We start from the raw sequence: 21,046 nt of genomic DNA on the forward strand, positions 1-21,046 counted from the left end.
GCCAGATCACCAACAACTATAAGCTGGGAGGACAGGCCATGATCAAGCTTGTGGTGCCTAAATCCTCATATTCCACCACATTTCCCTTCACAGCGAGGAGTGCACAAAGCTCCTCCATCTGTCTTGAGTTTTTCAGGGAGCCCCACGAAAAGTGTCACCAAAGTACTGAGGTTATGGCTGCAGAGCCCTTTTTCCCTCATCCTCGCTCAGCCAAGATGCACCAGACCCGTGCTCGCTGCTCTTGCCGGAAGTGTGGCTAAGGTTATAGGAAACGACCAGCGCTTTGACCTGCGTGGGCGGGGCCAGAGGAGCGTTTGTAGCGACTCCTTGCTTGGCACCGGAAGTGTGTCTGTGTAGACCGGGTGCTTGGAGGCGGGTCAGGAAGTGTTCTCCAGGAGGAGGTTTCGCGGGGAAGCTTTTGCGGCTAGAACACTTCCTGTTTCCTAGTAACAATAGGAAGTGTCCGCGGAGCTGGGGGTACTCCTGGCTCGTGTCAGCTGCGCCCTTTTTACTCTACCTCCTTCCTTCTCCCGCTTCTCCCTTCCCTCTCCCCCTCCCCTCCCCACCCCCTGGGACCCCTGGCGGAGTGTGCCTGTGTGGGAGCGCGAGAGCCCCCCACAGCCACCCCTTGGGGCGCACGGCTGCAGTTAGGGTGAGGGTCCCAGTGCGCAGGCGCGCTCCCGTTCGCGGTCCCCAACGGACGCACCCGCGGCGGGAACGAGAAGGGGCCACCCGTGTGAGGTAGGGGTCTTAAGAGGAAACCGGCCGAGATGATCAGTGAGGCGAGAGGACTCGTTTGATCTCCTGATCAAGACAGGGGATTCACTTTTGAGCGAAGGGGCTTTGAGAAGTGAGAGTTCGGGGAGCAGGTTCAGTGAGGGGGGTTAGTCGGCGATAGTTGTACTGGGGTCCAGTGGAAGTAAAGGATCCGTCGGAAAGCCCAGGTGGTGGAGAGGGCAAGAGCTTTGGGAAGGAGGTTGCCTCCATCAGTGGGTTTGCTCGTGTGTATCCTGGGACAGCAGGCATTGCCGTGTGTTGTGGGGAGTAAGTGACACAATGGATATTCTTTATTTAGCACAGTGTTCGGTCCGCGGTAATGCTCAATTAGCATGCATTGCTGTCATCAGTATTATGAGAGGAGGTAGAAGAACAGAAAGGCAGCAGGGAGGCTATAGTGAGGAGGTGTCAGAAGGAAATAGGTGGAGAGGGTGAAGAACGACCAGAAATGGGATGGAATTTCCGTGATGGGAGATAGTGTGGGTTCAGGGGAAGTAGGTGAAAGAAGCGGCCAAGAAAGTCTTCTAGAAAGGAGACTTTGTGACCATGAAAGGAGTAGGGGACATGGGGGCACAAGCCAGCCCCTTCTCTGAAGGGCGGCCCTGACTTCATCTCTCAGGCCCTCATCTGTCAACTGGAGAAAGACTGCTTTTGCGGTGCCTCTGGGCTACTCTGCTTAGCTGAGGGGTAAGGACTGGACATCTCTTGTTCAGAGCCCTAGAAAAGGTTCAGGTTTCCTTTTAAGATGTCACAGGAGATACGTTGTTTGTTTCAGAATTATAGAGAGAAGGTTAGGGGCAGTAAGACCTTTTGGATTTGGTCTGAAGAACAGGTTATTAGGTCTGCGATCAGAAGCCAGTTACATCCCTCTAGACCAGCGGTTCTCAACCTGTGGGTCGCAACCCCTTTGGGGGTCAAACGACCCTTTCACAGGGGTCACCTAAGACCATCGGAAAACACATATATAATTACATATTGTTTTGTGATTAATCACTATGCTTTAATTATGTTCAATTTGTAATAATGAAATTGGGGGTCACCACAACATGAGGAACTGTATTAAAGGGTCTCGGCGTTAGGAAGGCTGAGAACCACGGCTCTAGACTTTCCCTATCTCTACCTCTAGGGATGAGTTAGGCCCAAGGAAGCTCCCACATCTGGGGAGCTTGTGTACAGAGTTGCCTTACGTGATGATGCTTCCAGATTAGATCCCGTAGGAAGCAGGTCCCTGGGCATTGCTGCGTGGGGAACCTCTCTGTGACCTCTGGTGAACTTGTTGCTTATACAGCCAAGAGATAAAGTTAATTCAGGCCTTCCTTCTCACCACTGCCCTCTCTTCCTAGGCTTTGGGCACCACCAGAAGAAGATGCCTCTGCCACCTGCCTGCTCCTCCTGACCCTCCAGGTTTCTGCCACACTGCCCCATGGAGGATGTGCCCACCTCACTCAGCTGCTGTGACTGTCAGCACCACTTTCCTAGTGTCCTGGAACTGTCAAAACACCGTGAACTGCTCCATCCATCCTCCAGCCAGGACAGTGAGGAGGCTGATAACATCCCTCCGCCCTACCGCTGTCAGCAGTGTGGGCAGGGCTACCGTCACCCAGGAAGCTTGGTCAACCACCACTGTACCCATGAAACTGGCCTTTTCCCCTGTACCACCTGTGGCAAGGACTTCATCAATCCCATGGCCCTCAAGAGCCACATGAGGACTCATGCTCTTGAGGGAAGCCCCAAGGAAGCCACTCCACGCCTCCAGGGGGAGACAGTGTCCACTGACTCTTGGGGCCAGAGGTTTGGCCATGGGGAAAGCTGGGACAATCAGAAAAAACATGCCGAAGAGACACCTGGCTGTGAATCTGGGCTTGACCCCAGGGCAGCTCTGGACACCTGGGAAGATCCACCCATCAGACAAAGAGAAGACTGGGAAAGCCAGCCAAATCCTGAGGAGGGTGCGGAGGGCTGGGGGTCCATCACCAACTCTGCCAGGGCCCCGCTGCTCTCCACTCCAGCCAGCAGCCTCCTTAGCAACTTGGAACAGTATTTGGCTGAGTCAGTGGTGAATTTCACGGGGGGTCAGGAGCCCCCCCAGTCCTCTCCTGCAGAGGAGGAACGGCGGTACAAGTGTGGTCAGTGTGGCAAGACTTATAAGCACGCAGGGAGCCTCACCAACCACCGCCAGAGCCACACCCTGGGCATCTACCCTTGTACCATTTGTTTTAAGGAGTTCTCTAACCTCATGGCTCTGAAGAACCACTCCCGACTCCATGCCCAATATCGGCCTTACCAATGTCCCCGCTGCCCCCGTGCCTTTCGGCTGCCCCAAGACCTGCTGGAACACCAGCAATCCCATGAGGGAGAAAGACAGGAGCAGCTGTGGGAAGAGAAAGGGATGCCCACCACCAATGGGCACAGAGACGAGAGCAGCTGGGATCAGCTCCCTAGTACACCGATGCTGAACGGCTCTGGGGAACTCGGCGTCTCTGGGGAGCTGGAGGACAGTGGGCTGGAGGAATACCGACCTTTCCGCTGTGGGGACTGTGGCCGTACTTACCGCCATGCTGGGAGCCTTATCAACCATCGCAAGAGTCACCAGACAGGTGTCTATCCTTGCTCCATCTGTTCCAAGCAGCTGTACAATGCAGCTGCTCTCAAAAACCATGTGCGGGCTCATCACAGACCCCGGCAAGGAGCTGCAGAGGATGGGCAGCCATCCGTGCTGCCACCTCCTTTGCCTCTGACGGAGACCACCCACAAAGAGAGAGAGGTTCCCACTGCCACCCTGGACCACCGCCCCTATAAGTGCAATGAATGTGGTCGGGCTTACCGCCACCGGGGGAGCTTGGTGAACCACCGCCACAGCCATCAGACAGGAGAGTACCAGTGCTCGCTCTGTCCCCGCAAGTACCCCAACCTTATGGCCCTGCGCAACCACGTGCGGGTCCATTGCAAGTCTGCTCGTCGCAGCACAGGCCCAGGGGCTGAAGGTCCCCCCAGCCAACTCAGGGTGGAGTCTGACTCAGTGGGAGCAAAGGCAGCCCCATGTACAGATCAAGGGACTGGGTGCAAACAAGAAGAGAAGGCCACTGATGTCCCCCCAGTAGCAGATACGACAGCACCACAGATACGCGACATGCGTGGGATGCTCTTTGAAGATCCTGAGAGCCTTGAGCATCATAGCCGGACCCATGGAGAAGGGGGGAATAGCAGGACAGAGGCCAGGGTGTCACCTCCTCGGGCATTTGCCTGCCGGGACTGTGGAAAGAGCTATCGCCACTCAGGCAGCCTTATCAACCACAGGCAGACCCATCAGACAGGGGACTTCAGCTGCGGGGCCTGCACCAAGCACTTCCACACCATGGCTGCCATGAAGAACCATTTACGACGCCACAGTCGGCGTCGGAGCAGGCGGCCCTGGAGGCGGACTGGCAGTGCTGGGGGTCGGGGAGAAGCCCAACTCCCTTCTGGTGGGAACTGGGCCCAGGAGTTGGTAGAACACAATGAGGGCCCAGACTGTCCCCAGGGCCCTTCAGAGGAAAGTCCTAGTGGAGCTGAAAGCAACTTGGAAAGTGATGGGGGCTCTTTGCAGGCTCATGCTGAAAGAGACAAATGTGAGCCTCAAAGGGATGAGGCCTGTTTCCAGGATGATAAAGAGAGCAGAGGTCCTGAGGAAGGACTAGAAAGGAAGGAGGCCTGCTTTCTTGACAACTTGGAAATGCCAGGTGATGAGAAAAGCAATGGGACACACTTCTGCGATGGCCTCCCTGGGGTGGATGAAGACCAGAAACCAGCCACTGGCCAGCCCAGCTCTTCCCACTCCGTTGAAGCTGTCACTAGCTGGCAGGCTGAGGTCTCCCACACATGTTCTGACTGTGGGCATTCGTTCCCCCATGCCACTGGCCTGCTGAGCCACAGGCCCTGCCACCCACCAGACATCTATCAGTGCTCCCTCTGCCCGAAGGAGTTTGACTCTCTGCCTGCCCTGCGCAGCCACTTCGAGAACCACAGGCCTGGGGAGGCAGCCCCAGCACAGCCTTTCCTCTGCTGCCTCTGTGGCATGATCTTCCCTGGGCGGGCTGGCTACAGGCTTCACCGGCGCCAGGCTCACGACTCCTCTGGACTGACTGAGGGCTCAGAGGAGGAGGAGGGAGAAGATGAAGCAGCAGCAGTGGCAGCCTCCACCCATAGTACCCCACTACAGCTCTCAGAAACAGAGCTGTTGAATCAGCTGCAGCGGGAGGTGGAGGCATTGGATGGAGCCGGTTATGGGCACATCTGTGGCTGCTGTGGTCAAACCTATGATGACCTAGGGAGCCTGGAGCGTCACCACCAAAATCAGAGTTCTGGGAACACGACAGACAAGGCTCCCAACCACTTGGGAGAGTCAGGTGATACCACGGAAATGGTTGCAGATGGCGTCTTTGAGGGCACGGTGACTTCTCTCCCTGCAGAAGGTGGAGACACAAAGTCTGGAGATGGAGTAGGTGCCGGGGTTGCAGACAGCCTCTGCGTGCAGGGCGGGGAAAGTTCCCCGGAGGATCAGCCCCGCCCCTTCCGCTGCAATCAGTGCGGCAAAACCTATCGCCATGGGGGCAGCCTAGTGAACCATCGCAAGATCCACCAGACTGGAGACTACATCTGCCCTGTCTGCTCCCGCTGCTACCCCAACCTGGCTGCCTACCGCAATCACCTGCGAAACCACCCACGCTGCAAAGGCTCTGAGCCCCAGGTGGGGCCCGCCCCACAGGCCGGAGGCGGCAGTGAGCCCCAGAACGTGGCAGAGGAGGGGCTGCGGCAGGCGGAAGTGGAGAAGCTCCAGGAGGAAATTAAAATAGAGCCCCCAGAGGAGGTGGCAAGGGTCAAAGAAGAGCCGTGGAAGGAGCCCACTCTGAAGGGGGAGGAGATGGGGCTGAGGTTGGAGACTGCGGAGAAGGGCTGCCAGACCGAGGCCAGTTCTGAGCGGCCCTTCAGCTGCGAGGTATGTGGCCGGTCATACAAGCACGCCGGCAGCCTCATTAACCACCGGCAGAGCCACCAGACCGGCCACTTTGGCTGCCAGGCCTGCTCCAAAGGCTTCTCAAACCTCATGTCCCTCAAGAACCACCGGCGCATCCACGCAGACCCCCGGCGTTTCCGCTGCGGGGACTGTGGGAAGGCGTTCCGCCTGCGGAAACAGCTGGCTAACCACCAGCGGATCCACCTCGAGCGGGGTGGGGGCGGGGGCACCCGAAAACTGGCTCGGGAAGATTGGCCCTTCCGGTGTGGGCAGTGTGGGCGGAGCTACCGCCATGCCGGCAGCCTCCTGAACCACCGGTGCAGCCCTGAGACGGGCCCGTACAGCTGTCCCACCTGTCCCAAGACCTACTCCAACCTCGTGGCCTTGAAGGACCACCAGAAGCTACACGCAGAGAGCCGACGGCGGCGAGCAGGGCGGGCCCGGCGGGCAGCTGTCCGCTGCGCGCTCTGTGGCCAGGGCTTCCCGGGCCGGCGTTCTCTGGAGCGGCACTTGCGAGAGCATGAGGAGGAGACCAAAAGTGGTCAGGGAGGTCCTGGTGGCACAGAGGGCAGCAAGGGGAACCTCGCTGATGACAAGGGACTGGAGGACAGATCTGGTGGTACTGAGTCAGTTCCCCAGCCGCAGTGTGGAGCCAGGAGGCCAGGGGAGCAGAGTCATAGCCCCAGCAGGTCAGCAGGTTCAGAAGCCACAGAGCCAGTACCCTGGGGCATGGGGCAAACAGATGGATGGCAAGGAGATAGGGGACCGGTGAATCATGATGGAGATTGGGTTCCTCGGGGTCATGTACTGACCAAGCCAGAAGAAGACTCAGCAGACAGTGTCCCCATAAGTTCTTGCCACCTTGGCAACAGCCAGCCCAATGGACCTAGTCATGTGGACAGCTGGGACAATAGAGACAGCACCCCTCAGCTCCAACCAGAGAGCCACCCCTTTTCCTGCTGCCGTTGTGGTAAGACCTGCCAGTCGGAAGGCCCCTTGAACCACCACACCCATGAGGCAGACTGCCACTATTGCCTGCTCTGCTCCAAGGAGTTCCTGAATCCTGTGGCCACTGCGAGTCACAGCCACAACCATGTATCTTCCCAGACCTTTGCCTGCCCTGACTGTGGCAAAACCTTTCCGTTCCAACATGAACTAGCCAGCCACCTGCAAACTCATGCCAAGGGCCTCAGTCAGGTACCACCCCAGATAGAGGAGGCCAGAGGCCCCAAAGCTGGGACTGTGGAGGATGAGGTAGATGTCGCTGGTCAAGGGAAAGCCCAGAAGGCCCCAACAGGTCCCCCCCGGGCCCCAGGAGAGAATACTGAGAGAGCTAAAGAGGGGCAGGGAGTGAAGTCCACAGTGGCTGAAGATGAGGACCGGCCCTTCCGCTGTGCCCAGTGTGGGCGTTCATACCGCCATGCCGGTAGCTTGTTGAACCACCAGAAGGCCCACACCACTGGACTCTATCCTTGCTCCCTCTGTCCCAAACTTCTACCCAACCTGCTTTCCCTTAAGAACCATGGCAGGACCCACACGGACCCCAAACGCCATCGCTGCAGCATCTGTGGCAAGGCCTTCCGGACAGCTGCCCGGCTGGAGGGCCATGGGCGGGTCCATGCACCCCAGGAGGGGCCCTTCACCTGCCCCCATTGTCCCCGCCATTTCCGCCGCCGCATCAGCTTTCTGCAGCACCAGCAGCAGCACCAGGAGGAACGGACAGTGGCCAACTCTGGTACGGGGATATGAATGGGCAGAGGACTGAAGGATCCCAGAGGAGGTGGGCATACAGTGGAGGGCAAAATCTGGCCCCAAGGTAGTGGGGAAGCAAGGAGTGAGAGGAAAGGGTCCTATGGGTCTGAGAGGTGACCAGAAGCTTGGGTATGGAATGAGAAAACTAGTTTGAAGATGCTGCCTTTTGAGTGGCCTAGATCTGAACCCCTGGGTCAGGTAAATAGATAGCATGGTGGGTGGGATAAAGACTGGGCAGGGGCAGAGGCCGCTGCCTGCGCTCCTCTGCTGTGCCTGAGCCAAAGAGGAGTCTTCGTTTTGGGAGGGAAGGCAGCTGGGTACCATCTGGCTGCTACATCTGGAAACCCTCCTGATCCAGCCAGTAATGACTCCCAGGGGAAAAGATGATCTAGGTTCTGCTCTTCCCTAGAGTAGGCAGGGAGTCAGGGAATGAGGAAGGTGCTGAGGGAGGCACCCCCAGGCTGGACTTTGTGGCTTCAGTGCTGACTTGGCCAGAGAAACTAGGCCACTGAATAGCCCCAGCTCCCTGTCCCTGTCTCCCTGCACCTGGCCTCTGCTCCCCTCCGCTTTTCTTGGAAACTAGACCTTTGGTCCTTTCCTACCAGTATTGCCTCACGTCTCTTCTCCTTATTCAGCCCTTTTCTCTGTCTGCTGTGTATGCTTTTTAGGATCCAACCAAACCACCCCTTCTACCTGCACACCCCCTCCTGCCAGCACACCTTTAACTGGAGGGCTGAGTCACAGATGATAGTTCCTTTGAAGCCAGGCCCAGCTGTAGTAACAACAATTAGCCCCTATCACCCTTCTCTATCGGGGAACTCCACGGAGTCACCTCCACCCAGCCAAGCTGGAAGATGAGCTGGAAGAGTGGGACAGCCTATTCCCCCAGCAAGCGCTGGGCTTGCCCGCTTCACCTCTAGAGACCTCCCGGAACCCATTCCACTTAGTGGCCACCAAGGATGGCTGCCCTGAGATGGCGGGCCCGTGACCAGAAATTGTCAGGGACGGAGGGGATGGTGGCTGAGAGTCCCCTCAGAGAGCTGATGAGATGGCGTTCGAGGTGAAAGGTTTCTTGTAACCTTAGGGAACGAGTGAGGAGCCAGTTGGCCAAGCCTGGGAAACCCCGTGGAAGTCTTAGGGCGATAGGGCTCTCCTACAGGTTCCCCCGGCCATGGGCAGGGCTGGGAGGGGAGTACAAGGTGTATGGAGTGTGCCCCCTCGGTCAGTACCTTCTCTCTCCCCAGGAGCCTCAAAGGCACCAGCAGCGGGCCTGTCATTGCCCCCTCCACCCACCCCCACGACCCCACTTCTGGACCCTTCACCCCAGTGGCCTGCAGATCTCAGCTTCTCCCTCTGAACTTCAATTCTCCAAAGATCAATACAGGGCAAGAGTGCAGGTTGCAGGGAAAGGTTTGACCTCCATGTTCTACTCAGGAGTAGTTTGGGCATCCCCATCTCTCCTCTCCCCTGGCTTCTCTCCCATGTCCCTGTCCGTGAAGGGCCTCCTTCCCCAGCCTTGGTCACCATGCAATTCATTATGCTCGTCCTACAAGAAACCTGGTGCCAGGGTGTGCGGGATGCGGGGCTCCCCCCACCACCCTCACCCACCGGGTTCCAACAGCAGGGAGGCAGATTCAGAGAGAGCCAGGGATAGGAATGTTGCCTGTGGAGGGGGATGGGGAGGCTTTTGCTACAATTTGTAACTTATTTTCTAAAGTCTATTTTGTAACAATTTATTTAAGTTTAAAAAAAGGAAAATTGCACCACCAGTCCCCTTCCCCCGCCAAAAAAGAACATTTTCCAAGTATGTGGCTGGTGTGGTTATATGTGAGGGGATGAGAAGAGGGGAGAGTGGGACGCCTGCGTCGGAGAGCAGAGCTGAGAGCGGGGAGCACCTACAGGTGACAAGTCCCTGTCCTGCAGGGGGGAGACGGGGCAGCTGCCAATCCATTGGGCTTTGGGGCCTGCCCAGGGCCTGGAATTGTGTGGGTGGGGGGAATGGAGAGGGGCAGAGGCAGTGATGTGTCTGCAGCATCCCAGAGCCACCTGTCAGCAGTCAGCTGGTTGGCCTGTGGGAGAGGAAGAGGTGGGTGGTGGCCTCTCCTGGAAGGAGGAGGAAGGAGGTGCCACACAGCCCCCATGGGGGATGAGAAAACAGGTTCAGAGGTTGAGAGGCCTGTTCCAAGTCACACGATGACAGAATTTGAATCCAGATGGGTCTGTCTACCGCTCCACCCCACTCAGGGCATCTAGAGGTGACTCAGATCAGATCTTACAGAGAGAGGGGTCTGGAGAGGGAAGAGTCAGCAGAAGGCCCCAGGGCCACATACTCATATTGGCCAGGCAGCTTCCAGGCTCGGGCTCAGGCTCGGGCTCGGGCTCCTTGGAGAAGTAGACCTGCCAGTCCAAACTGCTGACCCAGTTCTCGTAGGTGGGGAGCGCCGTGAAGACTGCAGGCCGCGCGGGGCCCTGGCAGGCATCTCCAAAGCTGTGTAGCCCAGCCAGGAACCATGTGCCCCTCACCTCAAGCACCAGTGGTGCCCCAGACAGGCCCTGCCAGGGGTCAGTGACACTGGGTGACTTCCTCTTACCCCTCAGCAGTTGTGAGGGGCAGAAGGGGCTAGGGGCAGAAAGGCTGAACTTGAGGTGAGGGGCAGGACGGGAGGCCAGCCCTGGCAGGCCTGTACATGAGCTGCAGGCTGAGGATGCCAGGGGACTGTGGGGTAAGGTTTGGGGGACTGGAGCTTACCTCACAGCGGGGCGGCTCACCCACAACACTGGTGCACACCATCTCTGGCAGAATGGGGGTGCCATCGCTCCCGAGGGCAGTAAGCAGCCGGCCGCAGGCCCTAGGCCCCAGGAGGGTGACAGGCACTGTCTGAGGGGAGCTGGTGCCTGTGGCGGGGGGAGGGAAAGACCTGACTGCCCCAGTGGCCTTGGGGCTGGATGGAGAGCCACCGGTGGCCCGGTCCCACATACCTGCTCCTTGGTGGGCCAGCCCCAAGACCCAGCCACGTCCCCCATCGGGCAGGCGATGGTCAGCATAGGGCAGGCAGAGGGGCCGCAGGCTGGGGCCTAATGTCACAGGCTGGGCCAGCAACAGCAGGGCCACATCGTAGCCCCCCTCGCGGTGGGTGTAAGCCCCATGCAGGATGAGTTGCTTGAGGCTGTGCTCCTCTGGTCCGGCCGCCAGCCTTACGCTCCACTCCTCTGGGCTCTGCCGCCTGTGCAGAGACAGCACTGACAGCATTGGTGGCGGGAGTGGGGGTGAGGGGGGCGGGGGGTACAAAGGTGAGGGAGACAGGGCTCACCCAATGAAGCAGTGGGCAGCAGTCAGCACCACCTCCTCTGACACCAGGGCTCCGCCACAGATCAGCTTCCCCTGGTGCTTCAGCCTGGCATCCCAGGGCCATGGGGAGGGGGCTTCTGCCTGGGGACCTTCTCCCCTCAAGGATCCGCAGGCTGAAACGGATGGATTACCATCTGCCTTCTTGCTACGTGCTTCCCACATGCTATCTAATCCTCACAACGACCTTTTAAGTTGAATTTTGTTAACCCTGTAACCAAAGTTCCCGAAAGGTTAAGTGACTTTCTAGCTCAATAACTACAGGTAAGTAGCAGATTTATATTCAAAAGCCAGGGCCTAAGCTTTTAACTGATGGTCCAGCCTCAAGGGAGTGGCCTGCTCATCATCCCTCTGCCCCACCTGTCTGTACCCCTCCGGGCTTGGACTGGCTCCAGCATTCCTGGCTCACTTGGGCTTCTCTTACCATCAAGACATAGCTTCCGTCTCAGGAATTATTTTGCATGCAATTTGCGTGTTAATCACTTACGCTAGAATTCTGAGTGGGAGCCCTGCCCTGTCCAGTCTCACTGGGTCCTTGCTTGGAAACGTGCAGCAAGGCCCCGAAACCTTCAGCTAGATCACAGGTCCCTCTTACCTAACTCCAAACCCAGAAAGTTCTGGAACATCTCAGCCCTAAATGGGGCTGTTCCCATCCTAGGGACTCAGGGGTGGGCCTTAAAAGCCCCCTCATTGGCATATGGCAGTTTGTGGATGCCCTGTATCAATTCTCTATTGCAAGCTGAAATTTATTTCACCGTGGCTTCCACCTGCTGCCCAGAAGTCCTCGTAAGCCCAGCTGTCCCCACATATCACACTCTTAACAGCCTCTGCGCATACCTACACAGCTGTCCTCATCACTGATCTGCAAGGCCTCTGGGTTCTGGGCCAGAAAGGCTGCGCCCCCAGCACGAGCCTGCAGCCAGGAGCTGTGGGCAGCCGTGTCAGTCAGCAGCACGGGAGTGTCTTCCTGGGCACAGCTTGATGTGAAGCTGATGATCCCAGCCTGAACCCAGTGTCCATCAGGCTCCTGGCACAGCACGGGACCCCCAGAATCTCCCTGAAGCAGGCAATGGAGTCAAGGACAGACACCTGAGCCCAGCCCTGGGCAGACATCCTCTGCAGCCCTTCCACCCATCCCTGTGCCAGGCCCCCTCCCCTCTGCTTCCTTCCCCTCTCCTCCCCTTCAGACCTGGCAGGGCCCCTGCACCCCGGGCTGGGCACCCCCACACAGCATCCCAGGCCGGGCCGGGCTGGCCAGCAGCCGCTGGTGCAGCCTGTTGTAGAGACAGTTACACGTGGGGCGGCTGATTAGACGCAGGCGCAGATTCCGTAGGATCCTGGGAGCTGGAAAAAGACGGGCTTGGGGCTGGAGTCTGGGTTCTGAGGAGCAAGGAAGACTAGAAGCAGAGACCGTTGCCAGCTGAGGCTGTGACCTTGGGCAAGAGGACTGCCTCTTTGGGCTTCAGCCTGGGGCAGCACTTACCATCACTAATGTCCTGGTCCCAGCCAGTGGCCCAGCAAGAGGTCCCAAAAGGGAAGCGATGGGCAGGTCTGGGCAAGCAGAGGGGCGTGTGGGCTATGGGGTGGGCGAGCCGTAGCAGGGCCAGGTCTGAGCCCTGGCTGTAGTGGTTGTAGGCCCTGGGCAGCTGCAGAGAAGTCACCCCGACCTCCTCAGCCCCGGGGCTCAGCCCCTCACGCTGCAGAGAGCCCAGAACAACGGACCAGGAGCTCAGTTCTGTCAATGCCGCTCTGGAAAGAGAGGGACGAGGCCCAGGCATGGAGTGCAGAGGGGGACAGTGCACCAGGGAAGACAGAACAAGGTAGGTGAACGGACAAATACCAGCTGTGGCTTTAAGCAAAGCCTTTCCTTCTCCCAGCCTGTTTCTCGTTTGTAAGGCTTCTGCCATGAAGGCTGTTAAGAGCAACTTGATAGTAAGAACCTGGCACATTGCAGAGTCTCAGTATTCTTTGTTATTCTAAGGGCAGGAATCAGCACTGTGGAGTTTGGGGACACATCACCCCGCCCCCCCCCCCCCAAAGACGGCAGCCCTGTCGGAGCCCAGCCACAACTCACTTTTCAAAGCAGTGGGCAGCCGTGAGGACCCAGGTGTCCGCCACCAGGGAGCCACTGCAGATGTGCACCCCCTGCCTCCGCACACTGGCCTGCCACGGCCACTCGCCAGGCCCCGTGCTGCCCTCCTGAGGCTCAGGGGGGCCAGGGCCGCGCTGCCCGCAGGCTGTGGAGAGAGGTGGGTCAGGAGAGCAGGCCCCCATCCTGTCCTCACAGGGTCCATCCAGACCCCGGGAAGGCCCAAGCCCCGTGTCCCCAGAGCTTACCACGCTGAGCTGCCTGAAGACCTGGGAAGAGAGAGACACGGGTGACACTTGGGGGAGCCTTCCCTGGCTGGCCCAGCTTTGGTGGAGGGGACAGGTTGGGGGACAGGCCCTGGGCCCTTGCCTATGACTCTGTGGCCACCTCACCAGCCCCTCCCAGAATGAAAATATTTATGTGTGGTCCAGGAACAGCTTTTATTGGAACCTACTCAGAGCATCTGCTCAGTAATTAACTCTCCTCCCTCAGCTGCGCTCAGCACTCCAGGCCTGAGGAGCAGGGCCTGGGGTTCAGCCCAGCCCTCCTCCACGCTTCAGAACCCCAGCTCCTGCCCCCGCCACTGAGTCAGGAGGCTGCCAGTGAGTGTGGAGAGCATTAGCTTAATTGTGCCCTCAGCCATGGAGGCCGAGGAGGAAGGATTAGAGGCCTGCGTCATGTCCACCCATTTTGACGACTCAGACTCCCCCACCTTTCCAGAAACTGCCAGACTCAACCAAAGAGTCTCCTGCCCTGCCTCCTCCCCATAATAGGCACACGCAGACACACCCACTGCACATCTGCGCCCGGAGAGATGGGGCAGAGGCAAAGGCTGGGAGACTGAGGCTAAAGGCCTCAGAACTTGCCTAAGGTCTTGCTGGAAGTAGAGGGGCAGACGGGGGCACAGGGAACAGACAGAGGCGCTGACAGCCCTGCAGACAGACTCCTCCAGCCCAAGAATATCACACCCTTTTTGACACAGACACACAGACGTCCCCCCACACAGCCAGGCATGGCTGTACCACCACCAGCGGACTGTCACCCCACAGGCAGCCTTCCTCACACACACCAAGCTGCAGGGGCTGCTGACAGAGGGTGGCCCCTGAACCCCACCATACCACTCCCCCACCCACTCAAACACAGGTGGCTCACCCTCTATGAGGACCACGGCTCTCAGGAGCAGCAGCCCTGGTCCCCAGCTCTGCCTCATGCTGCTCCCGGCCACTCTGCCGCCTGTGCTGTGGTTCTCAGAGAAGCCACCGGGTCTCGCTAGCTCCACCTCTGCTCCGCCCCCAGTTGGCTAGGAGTCAGGTGTCATTGCTTTTCCTGGGCTGGAAGGAAGCCAGTAGCTCCTGGTTCTGGGGCTGTGTGACCCTGGGCTATTCACCATCCCTCTCTGGGCCATGGCCATGAGCTCACAGACAGAGTTCAAAGGCCAGTTCCCCCGCGTACTACTGTAGTGACCTTGGACATTTAGCCGGTCTGTGCCTTGTCTGAAAAACTCAGAAAATGCCAATTTAAAGACACTTAGACCAGAGCCTGGCATAGATTCAACCTCTCCCAGCATGGAAGCTCTCTCCTGTGACTAAAGGACACCACGGTAGGCCCTCCCGTTCTCACTTCTCAGTGTCCGCACCTCTCACCCAGTCCCAGGTCCAAGTGGACTTCACACACCTCCCATCTTGCTTCAGATACAGTGAGCTCAGGGCTGACAGTCAAGGGGCCAGGGCTCTACCACCTGCTAGCCGAGAGACTGGCAAATCTCAACCCCTCTGTGGGCCCGCCCCCTTTCCGGCAGGCATGGGTACAGTCCTGCCCACCTTTCTCGCAGGTGTCGGAAGACTCGCTCAGGAGGGAAGAACATTCAGGGTGCGTTCTTTTCCTGTTCCTGACGTCTAGCTCAGGCCAGCCCAGACTGTTCAGGAACCCTGACCCCAACACAGACGCTGCAACCAGATGCCCCTGGTGGGTTAAAACCCTGAGGGCTTCCTAACCCCCTTCCAGACACTAGCTGTGTGATCTTAGGCAAATTACCTAGCTTCTCCATACTTCAGTTTCCTCATCAAGACAGGGATAATAATAGTACCTACCTCATACAAATTGCTAGAAGGATTAAATGAGTTAACGCATGTCATGTTCTTAAACAGTGCTTGGCATGCAGGTAAGTGCTCAGTACATATTAGGAAAAACAAATCAAAAACACAACCTGGCCCTGGCCCTTCAGAGCTCCCAAGCCTGTCTTGGGTGGTAGATAAGGCAGCCAGAAGGGTTAAGGTTTCACTGTAAGAAGAACTTCCCAGCAAACATGCACAGAACCAGAGGCAGCTTGTTCTTACAAGTGCGTGCGTGGCCCTCGCAGGAGAGGAGGCCTGGCCCCCGTGGGCAGCGGGCTGCCAGCCTGTTTCCTGGGGCTGGGGGCGCCCCGGTCTTGCTGACTCCACATGAAGGCTGTGGAGAAGGAACTAACCACCCTTTCCAAGCAGACCCCCCACTCTCCCTCCAACTCATATCCTTCCAGTCCCAGAGGAGGCAAGAGTTAGGGCCCGTGGCAGACAGGTGGCTCAGACTTAACCAATTTAAGAAATTTTATTGCTCAGAACCTTCCCTCCTGGGGCAAAGGCAGGAGCTTTGGAAATCAATCGTTGGGGACAGAGCCAGAGGCACCAGGTGGAGGAAAGCGTGTGGCACATTTGGTCCATTGTCCTGTGTGGGGAGTATGGTGGAGTGGGCTGTAGACTCCTCTAGGACCCGGGCGTGCTCCCCTTTGGCAAAGCTGACACACCAAAGCAGAGCATAAGAGGTCAGTGAGGGCTCAGTGCCCCTTGACCTTGCCCTGCGGTCTCTGGACGTCCCGGAAGCTGAGCACCATCAGGCCCACGTTGATGGCATAGGTCGTGATGCAAACAATGCAGAAATCATGGAGCACAAAGAACAGGATCCAAGCCAGGTAGACGGAGCCGACGAGAGACACCAGGGAGCTCAGCAGCAGCAGGGCAGACACCCAGCGGCCCCGGAGGCAACCTGCGAGGAAGAAAAGGGTCACACATGGGCTTCAGGGACAAGCCACCTCAGGGGCTGCTGGGGAAATCTCTAAAATCAGAGGGTCTGACAGGCCCCTCAAGGCCTTGGTTTTCCTCTCTGTGCAATGATCCCTGGGACCCAAATACTGCATTTTCCTACTGAAATGTCATCCACATGAGATGAAAGACAAACAACCCTTAGATTCCCCCAGAAAAGAACTCCCGAGTCTTTCCAACAAAACTGGTGCCCTCGGAAGTGGTTAAGGGTCCTTCTGACTCTGACACTTCCAAGACCAACTGAAAGGCTCCTATTAGTTCCCACCCCCGTCAGCTCTAAGAGCCCCCGAGGTTGCAAGCAATGGGGCTGGAAAGGAAGGGCTGTCATGAGGGGGCGGGGCCAGTTACCTAACAACAGCTGCAGTGAGTAGAAGATGCATCCGAATATGCTGTTGGACTGATTGAAGACACTGTCTGGACCCAGCACTTGTTCCACCAGCCCGAAGCCCTGGCCCCACCTGGTGGAGGGGAAGGCCCAGGTAAGGAGTGTCGTCAACCCAGTGCCCTGGGCCCTGTCCTGGAGGGTGATTTCCAAGAAGCCACTTGACCCAGCTGGTGTGGCTCAGTGGTTGAGCTTAGACCTATGATTCCTGGTTGGGGCACTTCCCGGATTGTGAGCTCACCCCCAGGAAGCAGACGATCCATGATTCTCTCTCATCACTAATGTTTCTATATCTGTCTCCATCCCTTCCTCTCCAAAACCAATTTAAATATATATATATATATATATATATATATATATATATATTTTTTTTTTTTTTTCTTTCTTTCTTTCTTTCTTTCTTTCTTTTTAAATAGAAGCCATCTTGGCTGTCCTCCTTCCCTATGTCGCCATTTCCCTACCCAGCTTGAGGCCAAGGGTCGATGACCTCCTGGTGAAGCTTCCCTTTGCCACGTCAGGATTCCATGTGTTTGCTCCTATCTTCCCCCATTCCCAGGCCAGGCCTGGCCAAGGTTCCCCCTTAGGCCCCTCTTTTCATCCTAGACCTTCAATAATTCTAAGATGGCATGGTGGGAAATAACAGTTGACCTTGCTTTACAGAGTTACCAGAGACTGGGAATCCGGGGTAGAATCTCTGGCCTCTAACTCTCCAGCTCCCTGGCCGCCCATTGCCTCCTCTGTATTCGGTCATCCCACTGACCCCAGGCCCTCAAGCATAGCCAGACCTGGGCACCTTATCCCCAGGCACGGCCATCCTCATGAGCAGCATGAGTCCCTACACATTACCTCCCCCTCCTGCCGGGTCACCGTTATTCCTTGGAATCCAGATCCACGAGCTATTCCCAGGAATAACCATAGTCCCAGCAATATCTGCACCCCCCCCCAATCCGGCCCCTCATTCCTATCTCGGACACCCCCGATTCGCTGGGCAGTGTCCCCTGGAGCAGCCGGTTCCCATGCACTGCTCCAGAACCACCTGGCAACCTGGCCGCCATGTACACCTGGTTCCCATGCACCGCTCCCACGAACAGCCCGGTGCCCCAAGCCTTCCACTCCCACGCGCACCTGGAGGAGAAGACGCGCGAACAGCTGATGGCGGTGCCCACGTCGCAGAGGGCGCGGTAGTCCCGGTCCCGGGCGCGCGCCGCCTTCACGTGCAGCGCGTAGAGCGAGAGCACTAAGCCCGCGAGGCAGAGCGCCAGCCGCACCCACCCGGGGCTGCCCCAGGTAGCGCCCATGTCTCGGAGTCCCGCCCGAGGCGCCGGTCGAAAGAATCAGCCACGGAGCAGGGGCGGGGCAACAGGTGGCCACACCCTCCCCGCCCGTCGGCGCGAGCGCGGGCTGGGTCTCGCACTCCCGGATCCAGTTGGGTTTTCCTAGGACTGGACAAGCTTGCTGGCGGTAGGGAAACGGCAAGGAATGCTGGGACTGGAAAACCAGATTAAAGGCGCTCACGGACTAGACGGCCCGCCAGGCATTCTAGGAGTTGTAGTCCCAGCGGCCGCAATGCCTCAAGGGAAATGGAGTCTGCGGCGTTTTAACCAGTACGTACGCCTATCAATCACAGCTAACGGTATATAGCGGTTGCTCTGTGACAAGCCCTGTTCTAAGCATTGGGACATCCAGGACCTCAAGACCAGCGGATCAGGAAATCCAGCGAGTGGTGCGATCCAATCAAGAACCAAGCATTTTCCCTAAAATTATTTCAGTACCATTAAGACAACAATAGCCTTAGTTTGCTCCGCAATTCCTCCCTGCCTCACCAGCGCCTCCTGCCGGCCGGTGTCTCTTTCTCTCCTTAAATTCCCTGTTACCACCTCAGCACACCCTGATGGTAACCTAACCCTCTGGTCTATAGTGGCGCCCGCCTGGCTAACCCTGAGCCTGGGTCAGTCCAACAGTCTCTCCTTTCGAGGCTTTCGGCGGGCTAGCGGCACTCTCCCCTTCACAGATACCGCGTTTACACCCATCGCTGCTATACCCCTCCTTCCTTCTCATCTGCATCGAAATGTGCTTCTCTTTCCTATTTTAGAAACAGCAGCACATTTTCTTTTACAATCAAGTATTTGGGAAGATTTTACACTCTCAGTCTCACACTTGTTCGCTCCTTCCTTGCTGCCCAGGACACCATAAACTAGCTCCTGCCCCCAAAACTACCCCAACAAATGGCTGGTGTCATCAGGACACTAACTCCAACGGATATTTTTAAATTCTTATCAGGCTTAACCTCTCAACAGTATTAGTCACCGCAGTGCACTCCTTCCTGGGAACTCTCTCTTCCTTTGGCTTTTGTGACATGTCCCTCTCCTGCCGGCCCACCTCCTTTTCCTGGCTGCTCCCTTTCAGGCCCACTCCTCTCCTTCCAGACATGCTAGCATGGTTGGCAGAGCAACAGCCACACAAACATCCCTGTCCTAGTCCCTGGGACCCGTGAGTGTTACATAGCAAATGGAAACTAAGGTGGAAGATGGAATTAAGGTCACTAATATGCTGATTTTAAAACAAAGGGATTGTCCTGTGGGTCCAATGTAATCACAAGGGTTCTTTTTTTAAAATATATAAATTTTATTGACTTTTTACAGAGAGGAAAGGAGAGGGATAGAGAGTTAGAAACATCGATGAGAGAGAAACAATCAGCTGCCTCCTGCACACGCCCCACTGAGTATGTGCCCGCAACCAAGGTACATGCCCTTGACCGGAATCGAACCTGGGACCTTTCAGTCCGCAGGCCGACACTCTATCCACTGAGCCAAACCAGATAGGGCCACCAGGGTTCTTTAGAGTGAAAAAGGGATGCAGAACAAGAGAGTCAAAGGGAGGTGTGACTACAGAAGAAAGGCACAGTGAGATGCAATGTTGCTGGCTTTGAAGGTGGAGGAATGGGGTCATGAGCTAAGGAAATAGGGGTGGCTTCTAGAGGCAGGACCGGGCAAACAAATGGACTCTCCCCTAACTGCTCCAGAAAGGAACTGTTGACATCTTGGTTTTAGCCCAGTGAGACCCCTATCAGACTCCTGAACTGTAAAGCTGTAAAATAATAAGTTCATGTTATTTTAAGCCACTAAGTGTGTGGTAACTGGTTACAGCAGCAATAGGAAACCAGTACAGAGGACGAGGACTTAGGTCTGACCTCTTCCCACGGCCTCCTGGAGTCCCTGCTATCTACGGCTGGTTTCCCCCAGGATGAGTGCTCTAGGTGGGAGCAAGATGGAAACCACAAGATCTTTACCCCTTAGCCTCAAAAGTCACACTGTCGTTTCTACCTTATCCTATTGGGACAGGTCAGCCCTACTCAGTGTGAGAAGAGACTGCAGAGTGGTATGAATACCAGGAGGTGGGAACCACAAGGACTTATTGCTGTTCAACAAGTCACTACAGAAATAATGGTGTACAACAAGCATGTCAAACTTGAGGCCCACAGACTACATGCGGCCCACAACAAATATTTTTGCGGCCCAGTCAATATAACAGTACGTAAGAAACGTTTTAATAAAAATTCCATAACTTAATTTTTACAATATCCTGTTATACATAATCTATATATATAAAAGGCTGACTGACCGACCGTCTGGCCGACCGTCTGACTGACTGGCGGCCAGTACATATGACGCGCACTGGCAATTTAAAAATAAACATTGACTCGCGCATGCGTGATACACATAAAGTGCTCAGAATGGATATTATTGGAATCCCCCGTGAAATGATTTGTAATGGATCTATTACTGAAGCTACCTTTGGAAAAAGTATATCTATAGGTAATATTAAAAATATAGCCCTGACCGGTTTGGCTCAATAGATTGAGCGTTGGCCTGCTGACTGAAGGGTCCTGGGTTTGATTCCGATCAAAGGGCACATGCCAGGATTGCAGGCACATCCCCAGTGGGGGGTGTGCAGGAGGCAGCTAATCGATGTTTCTCTCTCATCAGTGTTTCTAACTCTCTATCCCTCTCCCTTCCTTTCTGTAAAAAAATCAATAAAAAATATATATTAAATTTAAAAAATAAAAATATATATAAATGTGCGATTCTTTATCCAAAAAAATGAGCATATTCATAAATGAAATGAAGAAATTTTGGATATACTCAATGGAGATTTTCACACCTATTTGAGTGATGATTCCATCGATTCAACGGATGTTGCCAAAAACAAAAATCTTCCCATTGAATTTCTTAATAGTATTACTCCTTCGGGAATGCTGTGTCATAAATTAAAATTGAAAGTAGGTACAATCATCATGCTACTGAGAAATGTCAATAGTAAATGGGTTCTTCGTAATGGTACTAGATTTATTATCAAAAAATTGCGACCTATCATAATCGGAGCTGAAGTATTAATAGGATCTGCGGAAGGCAAGGTTGTTCTGATTCCAAGAATTGATTTGTCCCCGTCTGACACTGTTTAAGTTAATTCGAAGACTGTTTCCCGTGATGCCAGCATTTACGATGACTGTTAATAAATCACAAGGACAAACTCTAGACAGAGTAGGAATAGTCCTACCTGAACCCATTTTCGCACACGGTCAGTCATATGTTGCTTTCTCTCAAGTTCAAAGAGCGTGTGACGTTAAAGT

At 56.0% G+C, this 21,046-nt stretch overlaps 3 protein-coding genes across 4 annotated transcripts; 1 reads left to right on the forward strand and 2 right to left on the reverse strand.

The window, feature by feature from the left end:
- Positions 1–654: 654 nt before the first annotated feature.
- Positions 655–8,692, forward strand: ZNF646 (zinc finger protein 646). The gene is made up of 2 exons (XM_070413607.1): positions 655–741; positions 2,121–8,692. Exon 2 carries the CDS (start codon positions 2,201–2,203, stop codon positions 7,517–7,519), a length of 5,319 nt encoding a protein of 1,772 aa, XP_070269708.1. The 5' UTR covers positions 655–741; positions 2,121–2,200; the 3' UTR covers positions 7,520–8,692.
- A 557-nt stretch (positions 8,693–9,249) lies between these two features.
- Positions 9,250–14,167, reverse strand: PRSS53 (serine protease 53). The gene is made up of 11 exons (XM_070413608.1): positions 14,110–14,167; positions 13,206–13,226; positions 12,943–13,105; positions 12,352–12,617; positions 12,058–12,212; positions 11,706–11,925; positions 10,834–10,984; positions 10,502–10,746; positions 10,272–10,417; positions 9,853–10,075; positions 9,250–9,591 (listed from the first exon to the last, which is right to left on the reverse strand). The coding sequence occupies exons 1-11, from the start codon at positions 14,165–14,167 to the stop codon at positions 9,572–9,574; spliced, it is 1,668 nt and encodes a 555-aa protein (XP_070269709.1). The 3' UTR covers positions 9,250–9,571.
- Positions 14,168–15,524: 1,357 nt separating this feature from the next.
- VKORC1 (vitamin K epoxide reductase complex subunit 1) lies at positions 15,525–17,905 on the reverse strand. 2 transcript variants are annotated; one of them, XM_070411657.1, is made up of 3 exons: positions 17,542–17,905; positions 16,383–16,492; positions 15,525–15,978 (listed from the first exon to the last, which is right to left on the reverse strand). In XM_070411657.1, the coding sequence occupies exons 1-3, from the start codon at positions 17,712–17,714 to the stop codon at positions 15,770–15,772; spliced, it is 492 nt and encodes a 163-aa protein (XP_070267758.1). In that variant the 5' UTR covers positions 17,715–17,905; the 3' UTR covers positions 15,525–15,769. The 2 variants fall into 2 exon arrangements, with proteins under 2 accessions (XP_070267758.1, XP_070267759.1); XM_070411658.1 differs by lacking the exon at positions 16,383–16,492 and having other exon boundaries at positions 15,783–15,978; positions 17,542–17,797.
- Positions 17,906–21,046: the final 3,141 nt, after the last annotated feature.

The sequence above is a fragment of the Myotis yumanensis genome, unplaced genomic scaffold, assembly GCF_028538775.1.
Source record: "Myotis yumanensis isolate MYYU_CA2020_CCGP unplaced genomic scaffold, mMyoYum1.0.hap1 SCAF_4, whole genome shotgun sequence".
Taxonomy (NCBI): Eukaryota; Metazoa; Chordata; class Mammalia; order Chiroptera; family Vespertilionidae; genus Myotis; species Myotis yumanensis.